Source organism: Leopardus geoffroyi, chromosome C2 (genome assembly GCF_018350155.1).
Source record: "Leopardus geoffroyi isolate Oge1 chromosome C2, O.geoffroyi_Oge1_pat1.0, whole genome shotgun sequence".
Classification (NCBI taxonomy): Eukaryota; Metazoa; Chordata; class Mammalia; order Carnivora; family Felidae; genus Leopardus; species Leopardus geoffroyi.
Genome location: NC_059333.1, coordinates 11709850 through 11732690, shown reverse-complemented (window position 1 = coordinate 11732690; position 22841 = coordinate 11709850). Strand labels below are relative to the sequence as shown.

The 22841-nt window shown below is 38.6% G+C and overlaps 2 protein-coding genes across 5 annotated transcripts in view; one reads left to right on the top strand and one right to left on the bottom strand.

Moving 5' to 3' along the window:
• SON (SON DNA and RNA binding protein) overlaps positions 1–11920 on the top strand; it is a 33318-nt gene extending 21398 nt beyond the window's left edge. Inside the window, exons 7-12 of one of the 3 annotated variants that reach the window (XM_045501484.1) lie at positions 1742–1852; positions 3029–3145; positions 7317–7464; positions 9987–10058; positions 10166–10281; positions 10859–11920. In XM_045501484.1, the coding sequence (XP_045357440.1) occupies positions 1742–1852; positions 3029–3145; positions 7317–7464; positions 9987–10058; positions 10166–10281; positions 10859–11017 (723 nt within the window). In that variant the 3' untranslated portion in view covers positions 11018–11920. Of the gene's footprint in view, positions 1–1741; positions 1853–3028; positions 3146–6566; positions 6647–7316; positions 7465–9986; positions 10059–10165; positions 10282–10805 lie in introns of those variants that run through there. The other 2 variants (XM_045501485.1, XM_045501486.1) reach the window with 2 other exon arrangements.
• Positions 1251–22816, bottom strand: DONSON (DNA replication fork stabilization factor DONSON). Of its 2 annotated transcripts, XM_045501494.1 has the most exons (11): positions 21986–22816; positions 21182–21262; positions 19669–19872; positions 18538–18716; positions 17637–17815; positions 16428–16509; positions 16214–16318; positions 15092–15290; positions 13771–13983; positions 12782–12927; positions 1251–1306 (listed from the first exon to the last, which is right to left on the bottom strand). In XM_045501494.1, the coding sequence occupies exons 1-10, from the start codon at positions 22292–22294 to the stop codon at positions 12790–12792; spliced, it is 1689 nt and encodes a 562-aa protein (XP_045357450.1). In that variant the 5' UTR covers positions 22295–22816; the 3' UTR covers positions 1251–1306; positions 12782–12789. The 2 variants fall into 2 exon arrangements, with proteins under 2 accessions (XP_045357450.1, XP_045357449.1); XM_045501493.1 differs by lacking the exon at positions 1251–1306 and having other exon boundaries at positions 9870–12927.
• Positions 22817–22841: the final 25 nt, after the last annotated feature.

Here is a 22841-nt window from a genome sequence, read left to right as displayed (position 1 = left end):
CTGACAGTTTTAGGAAACACATAAGGTAGGCCAAAGGAATGTAAATTTTGGCCTGAAATATTTGGGTTCCCATTTATTTAAAGTCCCAGCAGTTGATCAGAATTATCAAAAAAGTGACAAGTGAAGACCCCTAGAGTTTTAGTGTTTAATTGTGACTGCTTAGATTATTTTTTATAGGCCCCAGACATATTCTAATTAGTGTGGATAATTTACTACGTTGACAGTTAAGCTCTTTCATGGGATCTGTAAACAGTCTTAACAATTACAGAATGAATTTAGCTTTGCTTTCGTTTTAAGAAGGCAATACATAAGAATCTATGTGGAAGAAAAAAGTTAATTTTGCTGGGGGAGTATTATGAGATGACTCAGCAAGATAACGAAGAATGATGGAATAATAAGGGGTTCTGAAGGTAGAAAAAGGGAGACTAGTAATCCTTATGCGTGAGGTAGAATTATTCTCTTATATCCTTATGCGTAAGGTAGAATTATTCTCTTAGAGTCATACACCCTTCTATGTAGGTCTTTATTTTATAAGAAGTATTTCATATGTAGTACATAGTTAAATTACAGGTAGCCCTTAGCTTTAAGAAATATCCTTAGCTGTTAATTTGTATTACTGACTTCCTTATATTTGTAATATCCATGCAGTACCTCTAATCATGTTTTGCATATGAATATAGGAAAACCTTTTCATGTCAAATATTTTCCACAAATGAATTTTCTTGGGTGAAATCACTAGGAAATATTAATGGGTTGTGTTAGAAGAAAAATAAGTAATAAGAATTGGTGATGATACAAGTCAACATGAGCTCTTAACATCAGAACAAAGAACATCAAATACTTACTTGATGTGTTTTTCCTTTTATGGTTGAGCCTTCCACAAATCTGATAAATTGGGGATTTGTTCTTTAAGAATTTTTCTGGACATTATGAAACGTTTTAAAAAGTTAAACCATGAAGTCACCTCTGCTTAGCATAACATTTTTACAGGTAGGATATGAGCTTTGAAAAGGAGGACCTAAGACATTTCATACATATTTAATTTTAAATGTGTTGGTTCATGTTGTTATGTACCCCCCCAGAAATATTTTAATTTGGGTCATTAATACATATAAACTGAAAACAAAGGATTCGTTTATGTATATAGTAAATACATTCTTTGAAGAAATGGAGTTCTTAAGACCAAACTGTATCTCTGAGCAACTGCAAGAAGGTGAAAAGATGTGCAGATGAGTAGAAGACCAACTGACCTGATAGTGGTTTTCTGCTTGCTTACTCAAGAACCTTATTGCTTCTGAACATTATGCTAAAAAGAAATAGGATAAAATGAAAATTGCTCATGAATATAAAATTAATAGTTCCAAAACAGTTGAAAAAAGTACCAGTTTTTGTAAATGACTGTTTTGTTAGTGAAGGCTAGAGAGTTTTAAGTTCTTTGTGTAATTTTCTGTGATCATAATTTGATACAGTAGAAAATACAGTAGAAAATATGAAATTTGAAGTTCAGATGTTGGGTTGAGTTCAGCTGCTGCCTCTGATAGCGTGTAACTTACCTTAAATGATCCTCATCTGCTTTCCAAGTTTCTTTTACTTCTTGGTATCTTTTCTGTACTTTACAAGATTATTAATATGCAAGATTACCGTTTCATTTTTGATATGTAGCAACTAAAGATATGAGCACTTTTTAGAATTTAGGGGGTCTATCATAATTTGAGATAATTATCTATGTTTTCTTTCTTAGCCTGTGGACATCTCTACAGCAATGAGTGAACGGGCACTTGCTCAGAAAAGACTAAGTGAGAATGCATTTGACCTTGAAGCCATGAGCATGTTAAATCGAGCTCAGGAAAGGGTATGTAGCAGTTTTAATGTCTGCTAAATGAGAATTTAACTAATTAGATGGTTGTGACATAAGTAAATTCTGTGGCATGCTGTTGAAATGTAGGTCCTAAAAATCCAAGGAAATAAGTAATTTATTGTAATTAGCTTATTTTAAATGAAAGTGATTTTGGGGCATGGTCATTCACTCAGTAAATGTTTATTGTGTACTGTGTGGCAGGAACTAATGTTTAAGAGAGTTAAAATAGAAAAAAAATCCCTGCTCTTAACTGAGTTTGTAATCTGGAATATAAAAGTAGCTATGTGTCCATCATAGCTCTGTGAGATGTAGGTACTATTATGATGTCCCATTTTCCAGCTGAGGAAACTGAGTAAAGAGTGGTTAGTCAGCCTGAAACAACTATAACACTGCACGTTAGCTACACTGGAATTAAAAAAAAAAAAAGTGATTAGGCAGTCTGAGGCCAGAGTCTAGACTTAAATTTTTAACAGTGGACAGCTTTTCCTTTTGTCTTCTACATTCCCGTGGTATGTCTATATAGAAACGACAAATACATGTTCAGACAGATAAATACACTACCTAACAATACCAATGTTTATTAGCAAATATACTTTGAAGGACAACTGATTCTTTAACCATCACAATAAATGCTGGTGATTAATGTAGGGCTCAGTTTTTAAAGAAGGCTGTTTTCTGGGTTTGAATAATTCCCTCATTTATTTCTCCTTAAGCGTGTCTCTTGAATTCTGGATTTCTAATACCACAAAGAAGGTAATTAATTAAAAACTCAGGCGATCATAACATTTATTAGATTGCATTTATATGAGGTACATAAAGCAGAGGGCAGGGATCCTGTGCTGCATGAAACACTTTTCTGTATTCATGTATCCATGTGATATTTTGGAGAATGAGTATTATCGTTAATGCTTTTCAGTTGTTAGACGTACATCTCAAATCTTGTTACTACTAATGGGACCCACTGAATGTTACCAAAGTGCTGCTTTTAAGAAAACATTTTAAATATGTATGCATTCATCAAATTGTTCTAAAAGTTGAATAAGTCTTATTCAGCCTTTTCAAGAACTAAATAAAACCATTTCATTTAGTGAAATAGACCAGTGGGCATTTTTGACTAGACAAGTAATTTTACTCAGTTGATTGAGGCATCTTTTTTTTTTTTTTCTTCAGATTGATGCCTGGGCTCAGCTGAACTCCATTCCCGGCCAATTCACCGGAAGTACAGGAGTACAGGTTCTGACACAAGAACAGTTGGCTAATACTGGTGCCCAAGCCTGGATTAAAAAGGTACACAACATATGCACGTACAAAAGTGTCCAACTACAAAGTTAAGATTTTTTTTTAGAAAATGTTTTATTAAAAATGCACGGAGAGGCCAGTAACTGTAACCAAAGTTCATGAGTAAATTTGCTATGTGTGCATACTCTAGGATGGACACTGAAGATGGACCTGATTCATGAGACAATGGCAAATGTATAAATAAGGCTCAAGAGCCACTCAGTTTATATCCTGAAGTTATTTGTTATTGCTGCTGCTGGTCTTTTTGGGGGTGGTTTTTTAAAAACTGTGTTTTGAATGCTAACAGTGTATCTCAGGTGCTGTTCAGAATGTTCCACAGTTCCTGTTGGACTACTAATCTAATGATTTCAAAGCAGTGGTTCTCAAATTTTTTCTCATCATGGGATACTTTATTACAGGTTTATTTTTGGTGGATCACTGTCCCCAAGAGCCCTCTTACCACCCACATTTTCCATTTCTTTGCTCCTCTGTCCTTCTTTCCCCTTCTTTAGTGCCTGTGCCCTCTTGTAAGCTCTCTTGGCCCTTATTTCTCACCCTTCTGGTGATCACCCCGATCCCTGTGGTTGTCAGCTGCTGGTTATAGCAAGTTGGTTGGGAGGCCCCAGTATTAGCACTGCATGTGGTGATCTTGCCATGGGACCGGAAGGCTGGGGGGAGGATGGTTGGACTGGGGGCGGGGAGGGGGGGGTTGGGGACGGTGGGCAGTGCTGAAGGGGTGGTGAAGGGGGCGGAGTGGGGATGGAGAATGCTATCTGTGGACCACCATTTAGGCCCTGGTGGCCTCTGGTGATCCACAGGCTCAATTTGAGAACCACTGATCTCCTGAAAAAACAGGATATGTAAGACCTAAATTCAAGGGAGAGGATGGACGCCTCGTGCTGTGAAGATGTAGGTGCTCCTGGTTTCAGATTCCTGCAGTGAGACCTGTGAACTCCACCTACGGCTGCCTCATTGTTGGGGGAGTCTTAGGTGGTTAAGAAGGGCTTTCTAAAGAAATGCCTTCTGATGAAGGGACGTGGCTTGGTTGGATGGGTGATGGGACATTTGTTTCAGGAGTACTGGCAGTATGGCAGTGCTGAAACTGGGAGGCTGCGTGGTCTAAGGATTGGGAAGGTTTCTTTATCCCGCTGTACTCCTGACTGCTTTTGTGATCATGGGCAAGTAATATACTTGGAATTTCAGTCTCCCAAGTGTCATGAGAAGACAAGTTCTTATTGCTGCTTCACAGGGCAATAATTAATAACGTGATGGGCACCTATGAAGAATTGCTATGATTGCCAGTGAATGAGCTGAATTTCTGCAAAATGAGATTTTGGTTGCTTTGGATATTTTAATCTCATAACGTTTCAGTTTTGATAGCATTATCTCTGTTGATCCTCTTATTAACAAATTAATATAAAACATGATACATCCTCAATTTACCTGCCATTTTTGGTACATTTAGATACACTAATATGTGTTTAGTGAGTATATGGCCAGATTCATTAAAAATTCACAACTTTTATGTCATTTACTAGGGGTCGGTGTTGGAAAAAAACGAAAATCTACTAAAAATATTTTTAATTTTGAGTTCATTTTGGACCAGTTATAGTATTTAAAGTAGAATGATTTGGATAGTATTTGAAAATGGCCTTCATCTCATTGGGAAGAATTATATACACCTATTTCAATAGTTTTAATTCTTTAATACTATTTAATCTTGAAGCTTGAGTCTCAGTATTTCAGGAAGTTAGACTTGAAGCTTATGTGGGTGTTTAGGCAGATAAAAATTAAATAGTCTTGTACATTACTAGGTAGGAACTTCTGAATGTGATTCCATGGTAAAATTTTGGTCTTCGTTTGTATAATGAAGTACAGATCCATAATGCTTATATAGTTCTAAAAATCATGTTAACATAACTTGCAAAAATGAATCTTCTACTGATTAAAATTGGTTCTTGCAAACTTTCCCTTAAAGTTTTGATTTCTAGTCATGTAGGCAGTTGACAGATTTTCAGTCACATTATTTTAAATGTACATGTAAGTCATTTTGATAAATTATGAGATGTGTTCATGAAAGTTTTTAAATAATAAGAAAGCAATGCTTTTAGGAAAACTCCCATTTATATGTTTACAGAAGAATATTTGCTACTGATATCAAGGAAGGAATGAACATTTATAAAAATGTGGAAAAGTCATTAGCTGGAAATTTATCATTTATCTTCACTGTCAATGGTCTCTTTGTTGTGTTTAGAAAACTTTCAATGATCACATAGTTTTTCTTGCCTTGCACTAGCCTAACACCCTCCTTTAATAAAAACCACATGGAATGCCAACATAGTCCATATTCATTTTTAGTTTGTTGCAGTATATTCTTAGATGAAAAAAGATGGGAGTTTTACCATTATTATGTCAGTAAGACATTTTTAAGTGGTTATTGATTTAAAAGAACCTTTATTTTCTGGAATTAAGTGATTTGGACATGACCCGATGACCCGATGAGTATTGTTTACTATTATACTCATTAGATTAAGCAGCTTTTTGGTGAACTATATACACAATGGGGTAAAGAAACATGAAGATAGTAGAGAATGGAAACCGAGTCGGAAGCCTGGGTTATTTGGGGTTTTGTATTATACTCTGCACAGTTGCCCTTTTTTTTAGGAGTGTTGCCTGGAAAAGAGGGGCGGATGAACCTGGAAGTAAGTAAAAGTCATTTTAGGTGTGTAGCAAAAAGGCAGTTGATATCCAAGCATCAGCTAACTTTTCTCTTTATACATCAACACTGCATGGCCTGCACCAAATAAGGAACTGAACCAGGGGTATGTTTTTACCTCCACAGCTGCCTCCTTCCATCAGAGCACCTAGTTGTACTTAATGTCTAGTCACACATCATTGGCATGTTTTTCCCCAGCATATAATTTACAAAGCTGGGGGAAAAAATAATACAGTTTTACTACTGTGTAAAAATAAGATTTTAAAAATGTAGCATTAACTTATCAATATAGGAAATGATTAATGCATACTCTTCCCAGAGATACCAAATTTTTGACTCCCTCTGTTGATAAGTTAATGACTTTTGCTATATATTTGCTAGAGAACGTAAGTCTAAAATTTAAGAACAAGGGGAAAGTAAAACAGGATTTTGAGATGTTATAAATTAAAAGGAAAATGGCCAATAAAGATCAACAGTAGAATTCATCTGTTCTGTGTACATGGATGTCCTTTAAAATAGAGGCATCACATATTTATTTCTTAATGTGTGAAAATGACTGTTGACCATGCTAATGTATATAGTTGTGCATCTTAAGACATTAAGTGGTTTGCTGCTTTGATGGAAATTATGGTTCAGTGGGTTGGATACAAGAGAGATGACTGTTCACAGAATAACCTGTGAACTTTCACCCCTCTGTATGGAAACTTGTTTCAGGGCCAAATCCTTGTAGCTGTCTTCTTGCCCCGGTCAGTGCCAGCCCTACTATTCACAACACTGCTGCTACCGAGGCCTAGGTATGTAAACGTTTAAGGAGTTTTTTAAAAGTCTTTTAACATCAAGCTAGGATTTAAAAGCATTCAAATTCAGTTTGGTATAATGACAGGGTATTTTATGTGACTGTCCATTTCTTACTGTGTAAATAGAATTTAAAGATTTTTACTTTTTGGTTCATAGGGATTTTCTAAGTAAAATATTTATACTTGCTTTAAGGTAGAGTGGGAAAGAAAACTTGGGATGTTAACAGTATGCTGCTTCAGTGTCCAAACTATTCCTAAATGATTTCTGGGCTTTATTCATTAACTAGGTACACCTGGGACAATTAATATTATTGACTGTTTTAACATTGCCTTCTTTTTATTTTGCAAGCTAAGAAGAGATACCAGTGAACCTAAATAGTGGACGAAAACAGGAGTGTTCTAATTTTTTTTTTTTTTTTGGAGGGGGGCAGGAGGGCTACTGTTTTAAACTGCCATTTATTTGCCTTATTTGACTTTCAAAATATTATGTTAATGTGAAAATAATTAGCATCCACACTACAGTATGTATATAAGTATAGAAACTTAAATTTAATTGCTATATCAGATCTAGAAGTAAAATAAGATTTTTTTTTTAAAAATTACACTGCATTTGTAGTCAAATTCTAACTCTGAAATGGGGACATTTTACCTTTCTTTCTTTGGATAGGATCAGTTCTTAAGAGCAGCCCCGGTAACTGGAGGAATGGGAGCCGTTTTGATGAGAAAAATGGGCTGGAGAGAAGGAGAAGGATTAGGAAAAAACAAAGAAGGAAATAAGGAACCTATCCTAGTTGATTTTAAGACAGACCGAAAAGGTAACACATTGTTCTGGAATTTTATTATACCTTCTTTAATATTTAAGGTTTCAGGGCTGCTGGGTGACGGGTCAGTCGGTTAAGCATCTGATTCTTGGTTTTAGCTCAGGTCATGGTCTCACGGTTTGTGAGATCAAGCCCTGTGTTGGGCTCTGTGCTGACATTGTGGAGCCTGCTTGGGATTCTCTTTGCCCCCTCATTTGCCCCTAAAATAAATTTATTTATTGCAAAATAAATAAGTAATATTAAAAAAAAACACTTAGGGTTTCATTACCTTCGTAGATTTTTTTTTTTTTTTTTTAAGTAAGCTCTTTGCCCACTATGGGGCTTGAACTCACAACCCTGAGATCAAGAGTCATATGCTGTACCAACAGAGCCCACCAGCAGCCCCATCTTTAAATAAATAATAAGTAAATAAATAAATAAATATACACACATAGTAATCTTCTTACATTTTGATATCCTTGATGCTTAACTGGAGCATATATACAGCTGTTTGTTAGGAAACAGAAGTTTAACCCATTTGTGACAGCTTGTATAAATACAGATGAAGTCACTAATTTGGGTTTTAAAAGGCAGTTGTAGTTAAGATACTAAATCATAAGTAGGCATATATCAGTGTGACTGAAATTTTAACTAGATTTCTTTTTTTTTTTTTTTAACCTTTTATTCATTATTGAGAGACAGAGACGCAAGTGTGAGCCGGGGAGGGGCAGGTGAAGCAGGCTCCTGGCTCTGAGCTGTCAGCACAGAGCCCCCATGTGGGGCTCAAACTCACAAGGTCATGACCTGAACCAAAGGCTATGCTTAACTGACTGAGCCACCCAGGCACCCCCTATATTTCATTTTTAGGAAATGGAATCCCCATTTTGCTTTCTCTTGATGGGGAACATACACTTGTTGTTTCTAGGATTTATTTTTTTCTTTTTCAAATATTTTATATATTCTCCTTATTTCTTACTAGAGTGCTGTTTTGTCTTCACCTTATAAACCCTTTTTTGCATGTCTCCTTTTCTGAGTTTATTTTGAGAAAGTGGGGAAAGGGCAGAGAGGTAGAGAATCCAAGTAGGCTCTGCACCGTTACCATGCAGCCCGACATGGGGCCCTAACCCACAAACTGCGAGATCATGACCTGAGCCGAAATCAAGAGTCTGCATATCCCTCTTTTTAAGCTCCATAATTGAGTTTTCTTAGATTGGGGCTGGAGAATAGTAGAGCAGTTGCTGGCAGCAGTGTTAGCTCTTCATATTTTCTTGTTCTTGGGGCACCTTGGAACTTTGCTACTCATGGGGATCTCTCTATATAGCTTGCATGCAGTTGCTGAGTATTAAAAATACACTTAGTGCTTATTGAGAACAGCCAGCTGGTACCTTTTAAATTCTTCCCTTGGAATTATGTTTTAAGTAGAATCAAATGGCTCAATGTCAGCTCAGTGTGATTTCAATAGCTTGGATAAGCCTGATTTTTAAAAACTGTAAAGTTGAACACTAGAATTTTCATTATATTTGTAATCAGAGAATTGAATTAAGTTGGAGATGATGCAGTTAAATTATTCTTAATTGGAAACGAACTAGCTCTGACCAAACTGTCTTATAAAATGTTTTGCTTCAGAAATTCTACATTCTCATCCACATAGAATACTGTGATGCCACTTTTTTCAAATTGTAGGGAGTTTATTGGTAATAATTCCAAGTAGGCTAGAAATAGCATGAGAATCATCCTGTGCTAATAAGTGTTAATTCAGACTCTAAATTAGAAAAGGACATTGTACTGATTATGTCACATTGACATTGTATTACTTCTACAAGTTGAATAGATTTTTTTGAGTCCTAAAAGGTGGTATTTTGGAAGAAAATATCTGTGAAGGCATTGCATAATTCCAGGGAACATCATCTTTGGAATTCTGTGACAGGTGTTGGGTTTGGAGAAGCATACTAGCAGAATTAATGAAGAACTGGTTGAAGAATTCCCCCTAGGAGAAATGGAAGTCAGGAAAGCATTGATTTTGGGTAGTGATACAGCTAAATCCCTTTGGAAAGGGAGGTTATACAGTGAGATTATGTTTGTCTTTTGAGAATATCTTCATTTGATAAGTCAGAAAGGGGTTGTTTGCTGGGGGAGAAAAGGGACATGTTCATCTATAGAGACAGCCTCTCCCTTTTAGTTTTTTTTTTGGGGGTGTGTGGCCTAAAAGCCTCACCATCTGGGGAACTTTAGTTTTTAAACTTAAAAAGAAACAGACCTGTAGTTGTTAACTATGGCACTTAATTTATATACATATTTATATACTAGGTTTTCTGAACATTTGATTTTTGTACAGTTTCTAATACCAAGGTACATGATAAACATCAAGATTTATATATTGAAACAGCAAAATAGAAGTCAAATGATATAAAAATCAGGGGTAGTGGGAGTTGAATATTTTATTGAGATTCAGGTTCCTACAGAGGGAATCATTGTGTTTATAATTTTGAATGATGCTTTGGGATTTATTCAGTGAACATTGGCTTTTTATTTTAAAGGTCTTGTTGCAGTAGGAGAAAGAGCACAAAAGAGGTCTGGGAACTTCTCTGCTGCAATGAAAGATCTGTCAGGTGAGCATACATTTAAATTTCCTCTTGTCCCATCCCCAACTTGAATTCATAATTTGTTGCCACAGACAGTAGAAATAATTAACAAGTTATTTTTTTTTTCTCTGCAGGCAAACATCCTGTGTCTGCTTTGATGGAAATCTGTAATAAGAGAAGGTGGCAACCACCAGAATTTCTCTTGGTCCATGATAGTGGCCCTGATCATCGCAAACATTTTCTCTTTAGGGTAAATATGAATTTGTGCATTAATTATATACCCCTACTAATTTGATGACAACCTTAGAGGGTGAGGGAAAAGCACTGTATCGTCACAATATTGATACATTGTGGGTTGGGAGTGAATAGATGTGTGGGTAGAAGTGGTAGGGTTTTTAAATATTTAAGTATACTTTAATATGACCTGTTAATATCCTATTTTTCAAAAATGTTGGAGGGAAAGATGTGGGCAAAATCTGGTGAAGAATTTGTTGACATTTTCTAGTGGAACATGGGGAATTAATTTAGTGTTAATTTAGTAGCTTTATCAGGGTTTTCTCCATCCCCTTTCCCCATGCCCCTTCAATTTGAAGACCTTAATTTGTAGTCCCTTTTCCTAAATGATTTGCTGCTTCTGGGTTGAGATTAATTTGACTTCCATAGTATGGGTTTTATAGTTTTTGTGAATTATTTTTCTAGCATTTAGTGAAAAAATACAAAGCTAATAGATATTAAAGTTTGATGCTGTTCTTATTGTATGTTTTTCTTGAATAGGTATTGAGAAATGGAAGCCCTTACCAGCCCAATTGTATGTTTTTCTTGAATAGGTATTGATAAATGGAAGCGCTTACCAGCCCAGCTTTGCCAGCCCTAATAAGAAGCATGCTAAAGCCACAGCAGCTACTGTGGTTCTTCAAGCAATGGGCCTTGTACCAAAGGACCTCATGGCTAATGCCACTTGCTTCAGGAGTGCCTCACGTAGATAGATTGAGGTTTTATATTAATCATTTCAGATAATTTTACTCTGCATCAAAATGTATTTCCTCTTTAATGTTGTAAATATTTGGCAATTTAAGACATTGTGTAAAAAGCAATCTGTACAAACATCTCCAGGCTTTGATTTTTGTACCATGGAAATTGTATTTAACCATACAGGGTTTTGGTATGTTTATATTGTTTACCTTAGTGATGTATTTGTTTAAGTGGCTAACATCCAAACGATTGTTTGAAGGCATCCGTAATCTTCAGTGTGGAATGTTAAATAACGCTTTTATACTGTATTTTGTACTATGATGTAACCTCCCTTCCTTATGGCTAGGCTGCTGTAACACTTGCCTGTAATCAGTGAAGGGCTGTGCACCTTGTACTAGTTCACAATGGGTTCTGCTGGACAGATACTGGGCCAGTGTTATTGAGGTAATCAAGATCTGTTCCACAGGGCTAATGCCACCATCTCCCCTTAAAATTTTGTAGAGGTTATAAAAAGAAAGTGGTATGTTGTGTGATGATCAGCACTAAGTCCTGCATTCCCATCAAAGCCACTTGGGCCATGAGAAGGGAGTCAAAATGAAGTCCGATTAGAATTCTACTGCAGAGGCCAAGTACATTTAGTATGGCATTGAGTTGTGATATAGTTTTACTTTGATGTGCATTTTGAATTTCAGCTACACCTAGATAGACGTTAAATGATAATTAAAATGCTGTAACCAACTTATCTAATAAAATCGGCACCCAGCCACTATTTTGTTGACTGAGAAAGTTTAAGTTTATGTTAATTTTTAGGGTCTGATAGAATATTTCATGTGTATTACAGTGGTATTCATAATGCTATGTCTCTAAACTTTATTTTCAAAAGCTTAAGGCCCAAATATAAACTTCTCTGGAATAAATGTGGTGTCTTATTTTTTGGATCATAAAGTGAACACATACTTCTTCACTAAATATTGTCATTTCTTTACCCAGTGCTTTTGATTTCTACGTCCTTTTATTTTAAGGAAATTTGAATTACACACACAACACACACACTCGCGCGTGCACACACACAAATACCTACAAGAACATTAAATACTCCTTTACCATGACAGCTGAGCACACTTTACAATTAACACTATTCTATGTGGAATACAAAATACCCCTCTTTGAATTAACATGCATTAAAAAAAACAAATTTAATATATTTGAAAATCGAGGAATTAGAAATGAGAATGAAGGCAACTAAAGTAGAGACATCAACAATTAGCTATTTGTCTACAAATACGAGTTTGTCTGCATTTGTATCTTTATAATCTAGAACCTGCATATAACTGTAGGTATAGGTAAATTGTCAAATATGGTTTTGCCCTGATGCCATCGGTCACAAAATGCCAGTAGATAATTAATACTTAGCTTCAATTTGCCATTTGCAAGGCAACACTGACATTCATAATACTCCATTTTCTACTCCGTTTATAATTAGCTTGTAAGGGTCTGGAAGTCTCATTCAAGTTTCTGAGGTTTTTTTAAGAGTTGGGAGTCCTCTTTATACCTGAATTATCTAATCAGAATAGTAAAAACAAAATGTTGATTTAAAGCCTTAATCCTTTTGCTTAATGCACGTAATAAAAATTAAGCTAAAAGGTTGTTTATCAACACTTGAATATTTTAAAGTTCTATTCCTTTAACTTCCAAAATGAACTTTAGAGCCAAAGGTATAAGAATCTTGAATTTCCTTGCTAGAAGGCTTTTTCCTCAAAGATTCCTTTTAGGCTTACTTTGGTGTTCAGGATCTCCAATTATAAACGAAGTCACTCAATTCCACAAGCCGTAAAGATGATTTTCCCAGTGTTGGTATTTGACTAAGTTGGTCCAGAGTCTTAGGGTGCAACCCACAGTTACCAAGCTCCTCCTGAAGTGTCTCCTATGGAAATTTGTATTCAAGTTAGTCAAGAAGCACATCAGTCTTTGGACACTGAGATTTTGCTTATTTTTAAGTATATATATATATTTTAGAAATCTCTATACCCACTGTGGGGCTCGAACTCATGACCCTGGCAAAAAGGCACATGCTCTTCAGGCTGAGCCAGCTGGCTGCCCCTTTATTTTTCAGAGGCTCCACATGCAAAGCGGGGCTTGAACTCCCAACCCTGGCTAGAGTCGCATGCTCTACCAACTGAGTCAGCCAGGCACCCTTGAACACTCAGATTTTTAAAATTACCATGGGAATTTTGAAAAACAGATGCCCTAATTCATGTTTATGAGGTAAAGGCAGTTCATTATCAATAGAAATTGATGCTAAAAATTTTCACCTCTAGCAATAGCATCCAGAAATACACAGTTTTGGTCATTTTTAGAAATCTGGCAAATGATAGAAGCATGAGGCAGTTTTAAAGGTCTTAATTACAACCCGTGAATAAAAACCTTACTATGTCCAAAATTAAAGGCAAATATTGGTTAAATATCCATAGTTGTTTATAATAAAGGTATTTAGCAGTATTAAGTTCTGGATCGGAGATAGCCATGAAAATAACTTGCCTTTTCTTTTTGTTTGGAAAGTTCTTTAGTCATTATTGAGTACAACAATCTAAATTCATAAAATTTACCCCTAAAAAACCCAGACCTTATCCCTTCATCTTAGTAACTGTGATTGATAAACAGTACAGTCGAATAACCTGAGATACAAGTTTGGCTCATTGCAAATCATTGATTTCTCCTATCTGAGGAAACTAGCTACAATGAAATATGGTTACAGCTGTCTACTTACCTTATCCAGTATTTTATTCACTGGCAGGCAGATATTAAATACAGCAGTTGGCTCATGTGTATACAGTCCAGCAGAAAATGACCCATTCTGTGAAGATTTGAGTAGCATGGTCACAGAATGTAGAGAATGAGGCATGATAGGACCTGTAATCTCCAAACTAAATTGATCTTTGTATCCAGAAACAGCTTGTGTCTTCACATTTACACTTCGTGCCTTCAAGAAAATTTAAAGAAAAAATTATGGTCACCATCTCTCAAGCTTTTGTCCTTAAAGATTTGTTCAGTAACTTCATTTGGGTTTCCCTCTTTAACAGTTGTAGACTAAAAGGTACAGCATAGAGGGAATACAGTCAGTCCGTGGTATTATAATAGCATTGTATGGTGACAGTAACTACACTTGTGAGTATAGCACAAAGTAGTTCATATGACATCAAAAGAATGTTATATGAGTAAAAATGTTAATTCTCCATCTAGAGCACATCTCCAAATTAGGACTCAGTCTCAGTATGTTCTACAAAATACAATTTTTCATATGGTATCCTGATTTATATATTTTTATTAAAATTTTTAATGGTAGTTGACACCCAATGTCACATTAGTTTCAGGTGTACAACAGGGATTCTACAACTCTATATGCTGTGTTCACAAGTGTAGCTACCATCTGTCACCATATAACACTATTATGCCATCGACTATATGCCCGACAGTGTTCTTTCGTCCCTTTGACTTAATTCATTCTGTAACTGGAAGCACATACTTCCCACTCCCCTTTACCCCTTTTTACCCTCCCACCCCAATTCAGTGGTATATTTTCAATGCAGAATACTGGACAAAAATAAAAATTCAATTCTGCTATTAACGTTCAATATGTATTTTATATTTATATGCATAATTTTTTAAAACAATATGGACACAACTACTCTTTTCACTTATTCATGATACAGGTTTTGAGATCTATAATTTAACACAACATGTTTGGCTATGTTCTTTCGCCAGTTAAGAAGTGAGACAAAATGAGATTAAGCAACTTTTCCATGTGGGAAAAAAGGAACACCAAGGTGCTTTTGCTGCCAATCATAGTCATTTTCATTCATTCATTCATTTTCATATAATTCAAATAAAACATTTCATATAATTCATATTTGCACATAATTCTTTTGATACACCTTTAGATCAACGAATTTTTTTGCTGGGAGGAAAGCGAAACAATATGCACCATGCAAAATGCTAGGAGTTATTAAAAACAAATCAAGAATTTGTTCTTCAGTTCTTCTTAAAAAGCCAGTTTATGAAAATTAGAATTTTTTTCCCCCTTTCATTACCTTAAGCATTTGCATTGTGGCACCTCGGAAAGCTACAGGGGATAAGAGGGTTGGTGGAAGTCCTGCCTGTGGGCCTGAGCTTGCAATTAAACTCTTAGAGTTTATCAAAAAATTCAGCAATGTAAGGGTGTTCATTCCCTTCACCAACACAACAGACTCAGGTCTGTGGTCCATTTGCACTTCATGTTTCTCTTTGCGTCTGAAGATGACAGTCAAGGAACTCGCAAATGTAAATCCCATACCAGTGGGAAAAGTCATCCTGATTCCGAATCACCCGGGACCCTTTCTTCCCACTTGGAACTGGAAATGTTCTTGCTATCCCACTTAGTTGCAATTATAAGGTTATCTGTTTATTTTTTTTTTAATATATTTTTTCTTCAACGTTTTTATTTATTTTTGGGACAGAGAGAGACAGAGCATGAACGGGGGAGGGGCAGAGAGAGAGGGAGACAGGAAACAGGCTCCAGGCTCTGAGCCATCAGCCCAGAGCCTGACGCGGGGCTCGAACTCACGGACCGCGAGATCGTGACCTGGCTGAAGTCGGACGCTTAACCGACTGCGCCACCCAGGCGCCCCTAAGGTTATCTGTTTATATCAAAATTTCTTTGACCCTCTGAATTTGCTAGAAATTTGATACCTAACAAAAACAAATTTGTTCCTTAGTCAAAAATATGTTCTATATAGAATGTTTTCATTTTTAAAAAAATTGTTTAGTAATAATTGTTCATGGTTTACTGATACTTAGGGAGTTTTTTAATGTCATGATAGAGAATTAGTTTAAAAAAATTTTTTTTTCATATTTTTATTTTATTTTTGAGAGAGAGAGTGCTAGTGGGGGAGGGGCAGAGAGAGAGGGAGACAAAATCTAAATCAGGCTCCAGGTTTTGAGCTGTCAGCGCAGAGCCCAACATGGGGCTTGAACTCACAGACTGCGAGATCATGACCTGAGCCAAAGTCAGATGCCCAACCAATTAAGCCACCCAGGTGCCCCACGAATTAGTTTAACTAGCAACTTAAAATATTTTAAGATTTATAGTCAAATAAAACTACCAATCAACATTACATTGATCACTAACTTAATTGAACAAAAATCATTTCTAGTTAACACAACTGAAAGGATACAGCTTGATAGAGAGTATGTCTGGTTTTTTAATTTTGTCTTGCACACCTATCTCTTCCAGCCAGGAAAAACTTTCATCTTCATCATCATCACTGATTACTTGTTCCCTAGGAAATTGTTATAGTTAGAGTTTCCATTTCATAAAGCTGTTTCCTCTACAAAACTATTGCACTGAGTCCGCAAGTCACTGGTTGATATAAAATATTAATCACATACTCTCCATTTCCCAAGCTTGTTCCAGATGTCTTTTTCTTCTGATAGCCATTTTCTTTTATTAACGGCAGAGAAAATTCAATACCTACATGAGTAAATAAAAGAAAAATTTAACTGAGTTTTAATATTGTCTACGAGAACTTAACAAGTGTGCCCTTTTAGAGAGTATAAAATTTGAAGATTTGAGTTTATAAACTTGCTCTATTAAGGCAATAGCTTTCATACTTTCTGGACAGTAGCCCATCTCTCTCTCTCTCTCACTCACACACACACACACACACACCCTACCTCCTTGAAACAAAAGGTTGAGGAAACAATACATACTCTCACTACATGTATAGTACTCTTTCCTAAAGTACATTCTACTCGGTTTCTTTTTTTTTCTTTTTTTGTGAGAGTCAGTCAGCAGGGGAAGGGCAGAGAGAGAGAGAAAAAACCCTAAGCAAGCTTCACGCTCAGTGCAAAGCCCAATGAGGGACTCGGTCCCATGACCTTGGGATCATGACCTGAGTGAACCCAAATCAAGAGTCAAACGTTCAACTGACTGAGCCACCCAGGCACCCCATACTGTTCATTTTTTTTTTAAAAAGTGCTGATTGAGCCCACTGTATAGATTTCATGAGCATTAATGGTTGACCCAGTTTGAAAATTGTGTTTTTAAAAGGGGGTAGGTAATTTCTGCTATAAAGGAATTTCTAGAGGATATTCTATTCAGATGGAAACTTTCCAGTCCAATATGTGTTTATCAGGTCAGAAAAGGGAACACTATTAACTTAAAGCTAAGTAATTTAGGAGACAACTTAAATCACTGCTGGAAAAAAAAATAGAAATAAAGATGTTTCTTAAAAAATATAGGTAAAACTGGTAGAAAACAATTCAACTGGTAAAAAGACAATTTACATTTTAGCTTTTTTTCAATGTTTATTTGTGTGTGTGTGTGTGTGTGTGTGTGAGAGAGAGAGAGAGAGAGAGAGAGAGATAGAGAGAGAGGATGAACAAGTGGGAGAGGGGCAGAGACAGAGGGAGGCACAGAATCTGAAGCAGGCTCCAGGCTCTGAGCTGTCAGAGGGCTGGAACCCATGAACCATGGGATCATGACCTGAGACGAAGCTGGATGCTTAACCGACTGAGCCACCCAGGCACCCCTCACATTTTAGCTTTTAAGTGCTTACTATATAGTGTGGTATTCTCATTTTAAACCTATAGTTTTACCTTCATTTTTCATAGCTTCTCTTATTCCTCTAGTTGTCGGAGACACGAGAGCTGTGATTACATCATTTCCTGCTAAGCCTGCTGCACGGAACAGGATAGTAAACTGATAGGTACAAACGTAGAAATATGGGCAAAGTTTTGTCTTCAGCAAATTATATAGAGAAGTGAAGCTCACAGACCTTTGAAGCAAAAAAATTTTCTTTAGGTATTATTTCACATTTAGCTTAACATCTAAAATTATTTTTATAATTCAGTTTGATACTCAATTTAAAACACAACACAAATATTATAGATAATGATTTGAATTTTTGTACATAACTATGTACATAACTTGGCTTTTATTTATATTTTATTTTTTAAGTAGGCTTCACACCCAGTAATGGAGCCCAACATGAGGCTTGAACTCACAACCTTGAGATCAAGACCTGAGCAGATATCAACAGTCAGATGCTTAACTGACTGAGCCACCCAGGCACCTGCATAACTTGGCTTTTAAAAGGACTAAAACGGTCATGGGACTCACTGATGACTTCTAAATACTTTAACAAATAGTGCTGACCGCTTAAACACTAGTCATTTTTTCTTTAAACAAAACTTACTTGGTAACTGGGTGCTGACTTTTCTCTGAGCAGCTTCTGCTGAGAAAGGAAGCGGCCACTGACAAGAAGTAATGTAAAAGAACGTTTGCATGTATTTATAGAACACTTACCGCACTTCCACAATTGCATAAAGAATAGAAAAAAAAGTAATTTAAATGCTGGCTATTAACAGTTTAGATAAAATAATTCAGAAGGACACAGAGATCCTTTTACCACTACACATTCCTATATCATAAATAACAGAGAACACTGTTAAAAAGTAAAATTTACTACTGGGATGCACAAGTTTTTACTAATCTTACCAATCACTCATTAAAATGTGTTGCAAGGTTTCATCATTTGACCAAGGGCTTATCTTTCCAGTCATTTTTCTATCAACTCCAATGCGAGGGAACAGAGGTAGCCAAGGAAAGGCAGGGTGGAGCCAGTAGATAAGGCTCTGCTGGAAGGCACATCGGAGCTCAGTGGAGAGTTTGGGATCCTAAAATCCAGAGATGATATCGGACAGTTTTTGCCACATTAGAAGTATAAAATTTCATTAAAAAGTACTGAATATGCCACTTATTCTGAGAATATTTACGGTTTCCTATAGGAAAGTATTAATAACTGTTACGGGAGCTAAAATGTAGTTTATTCTTGCCAATATTTATCGCATATTGAACCACATCAGAAGGAAGACTTAAACACAGATGGGACTCCCATCTCTCCTGTTTTCTCCTGAGAATAACTATCTCTGTCATCATTAGGGTAGGGTTACAGGTGGGGATATATATTGTATATAAGTAACGCTATGTTCAACTCCTCTCTGCACACAACTGTGTTTCAACAGTAGCTAGTGAAAATGGGTAATGCGAAATCATACATCATCCTGATCTATTTATTAAAAAAGAAGTACCAAGACCTCTTTTAGGTAATCGCTTTTAACCTAGTTTGAGTTGATGAGCTGCCTGAAAGCAATGCAATTACATTTCTCTAAAGCCATTCTAGAACTCATTAACTTTACTACATTACACAGACTATCAACCAGGTAGTCACAATTAGTGTGTATAAAAAAAAAGAGTATACATTATGTCAGAAAATCAATAGTGTAACCAATCTGCCTTTGCAATCCTACTCAATAGCTTTTCATTTCTTTCCCTTAAATTTTTTTTCCTCAAAAGGCCTAGAAAAGAATAGTTTAGTTCAAACAATTCCTGCCGTAACATTAACTAGTTCTTAGGACAGGTCTCTAAATTTAACAGGCAGTTATTGAATCTGATAGAAAAAACTGTTTGAAAGCACCACTTAGGAAATATAAAATTTCTCACGTCCTTGTGTCTTTAAATGTCGGAAGAAAAACTTACTAGAAGGAAATTTCTGTGACATTTTGCAGAGAAATACATTTTACAATTAATTTGATACTTTAAAACATACTCCTTTTCTTTCAGAATTACCTGTATACTTTGAGGCAAAGTAACTTCTGTTGCCCTACAATGCTGGATGATACCTTGAGCCTCTTCCTGTGCTTTCAAATGATCTGCCCAGGTAAAGGGTTGAGAAGAGGTGAAAAGGAGTCGAGTTTTAATACTCCAGTCCACAGGTAACTCAGTACTTTCTGAGGATGGAATATCAGATTTGGAGAATGATACTTGTGGAGTCTTTTAGAAAACAAAGAACATAAAAATTAGTAGAGTACCGAAAAAAACCTCCTTCAATCTACATATTTTACCAACATGATCACTAAAATGTCAAAATTTTATAAACTATAATAACACTGAAAATATACTACACACTATGAAAAACTCTAGAAAGAGTTGGACTAAACTGTCGACAGTGCCTTTCTCTGGGAAGTGGGAATTTATACAGGTGGTAGTGGTGAAGGGGTACATTTTACCTTTTAGTTTTACATAGTTCAGTTATAAGAGGCATATACTATTTCCATGATGATGATTTAAAAATATCTACTATTGATATTGCTATCAAAGCAGAAATCTTCCCCAAAAAGCACCTTCTAAGCCTCTAAAACTCTGGAAGCAGGGCTAAGCTGCTCCTGCAGGTAACTTAGGTAGGGCTCTTAGAGGCCATAATGTTGCCTAAGACCCATTTCCTGATCTCAAAAATTTCTTTCCAAGCTGTTTTGCTGTACTTTCAAGTCAATATTCTCACTTACAATAATTCCTTAAGGTAACATCACAAAAAAACAGGGAAGGGGGAATTATTTCTAATACACTCTGTGAAGACCTTTTATTTACAAGAAAGGGAGACTGGGTCTTGGAGAGCTCTTCTAGCCTGCTCCTATTAGGACAAACTATGCATTTGTTTTTTGTTCTGTTTTTCAACATTTATTCATTTCTGAGATGGAGTGTGAGTGGGGAGGGGCAGAGAGCGAGGGAGGGAGGCGCAGAATCCAAAGCTGGCTCCAGGCTCTGGGCTGTCAGCACAGAGCCTGACACAGGGCTCGAGCTCACGGACCGTGAGATCATGACATGAGCTGGACACCCGACAGCCACCCAGGCGCCCCTATGCCTTTGCTGAACTATCGAGTACCTGGGGAATGGAATCAAGACTGTGTGTGCTGTGGTGAGGTCGGCAAGGGTCAGTGACCCGCCACAACCTGTGACGGTCATGTGGGGATCTGGTCTGAAGAGTCAGTTAAGGACTACCTTCAAAAAGCAGCTGCGTGTGGAGTGACCAGCTGGAGCTGTCGCTACCCACAGAGGGACGGTGTCACAAAACTGCTGGAGGTCGAAGGAAATCCTCTATCTACACCAACCTTAGCGGTGGTACCATTACAAACAGCTGCCTACATCATCCAAAGGCAATTACGGTGCTGACGCCATCTCTTCCCCTGGTAAGGGTGATCACGCCCTCAGCACTCTGCCAAACGATTTGCCAAGTCAATGCTTCTGAGAGCTACGGACGTAGATTCTAAGAATACGCATTCTGATGACATTCAAGGACTATTACCTGGAGTAACTCGGCCACGACTGTTCTTTCGGGGAACTTCTCTTCCCAGAGCAAATCATTTTCTTGATTAGAATCTAAACACTGAGGAGGGAAAAATGGGGCTTTTAAATCGTAAACGATGCTGGGGTTTGCTTTAAAGAGGCGCTGAGCTTCACCCGACCCACGTTCCTCAATAAATGCCAAGTGCGGGCATTCACATGCCCCCCAATCAATAGGTCGGCGCTTCGCTTGTTTCGCGTCTGAACTTTACTATCAAAATCGAGGGGACAAAAGGCCGGTGATTTGGCTTCTCGCGATTGATGGAGAAACCGCAAAAAGACCCAAAAGGCTTTGGGATAAAAAAAAAAAAAAGCCAGGCAATTGGGACCCCAGGAATCCTCAACATTCCTCCATCTCCAGAGTATTTTCGAGCGCGTCAGAAAGGGAGGCTCTGAATCACAGAGGGAAGGAGGGTCCCCAGTGATCGTCCCGTCGAAGTGGCCTTTCACGACGAGTTGTTCCAGGATCTTTCGAGCTGTCTCCCCACCGGTCCCTAACCCCCAGGAGGCGGCGGCCCGAACTCGTCCGTCCCGGGCTGGGCCGCGGGGGTGCGCGCTCAGTGCCCTCCGCTTCCCTCAGGACCGGCCGACGCGAGCCGCCCGCGGGGCGCACTTTCCACAGAGCCCACCTCTCAGAGCAGCCCCTCCCGAGGCTCTGGGCCCCGACACCGCGGCGGCCACCGCTCTCCGCGCCCGTTTCGCCTCGAACCCCAGAACTTGCCCCAATTCACAGCCGAGTCCACTACGAGGGCCCCTCGACACTCACCGGGTCCTGCGCCTCCTGCTGGCCGCGGGGCGGCTCGTCGGGGGGCTCCGCGGCGGCCGGCGGCCGGTTGTCCAGGCGGGCGAAGGGGTTTCTGCGGGCCGCGGCCCGGCCGCCGCCGCCTCTGCCAGCAGCCGCCGGGAAGGGGCGGAGGAGCAGCCCGGCGGCCAGAGCGGCGCGGCGGGGCTCAGGCTCGGGCTGCTCCCTGGGTGAAGCGGCGGCCTCAGGGGTCCGGACCCTTTTCCGTCGGAGCCGCAAAGTCTCGGGAGGCTTCCTGAAACTGGGCGAGTAGCCGGGAACCGAGAGGGCCATGACGCGCGGCGCTGAGGAGCCGGCCGGCCTCCCCGTGGGCGCTTCCCGCGCGCGCTGGCCCCGCCCCGACGCAGCCCCGCCCCCAACGCGCGTCGAGCGCGTGCGCCGTCGACCGCCCAAGCGGTCCCGCTCCCGCTCTCCGCTCCGGTCCGCCGTCCCGGCGTTCCTCGTAGGTCCTGGACCCTAGTCTTTTCGAGGGTACAAGTAGCTGGGAAATACAAGGTCCAGGGCACCGATGTGCACTCCCCTATCCGGCACCGGAACAGCTGACCGCTGTTTAAATCCGAAGCAGGGATGGCGCGAGCTCAGGACTAGGCGCTCGGAGGAAAAGGAGACGTCACACTTGAGCCGCTGCTTCGATAAGCTTACGGAGGGCAGTGGCGACGTCTAGAGCTGGGGAGAAGGGCCTGCCAACATCCCCCTGCCCAAAATAGAGAACCCTGGCAGGAAATCAGCGCGGCTTCCTATCCCCCCGCGCGCGCAACGCCACAGCAGCCCCGCCCCCAAGCCCCCCACCCCGCATACACTGCAGCTGCCGCCGGCAAGT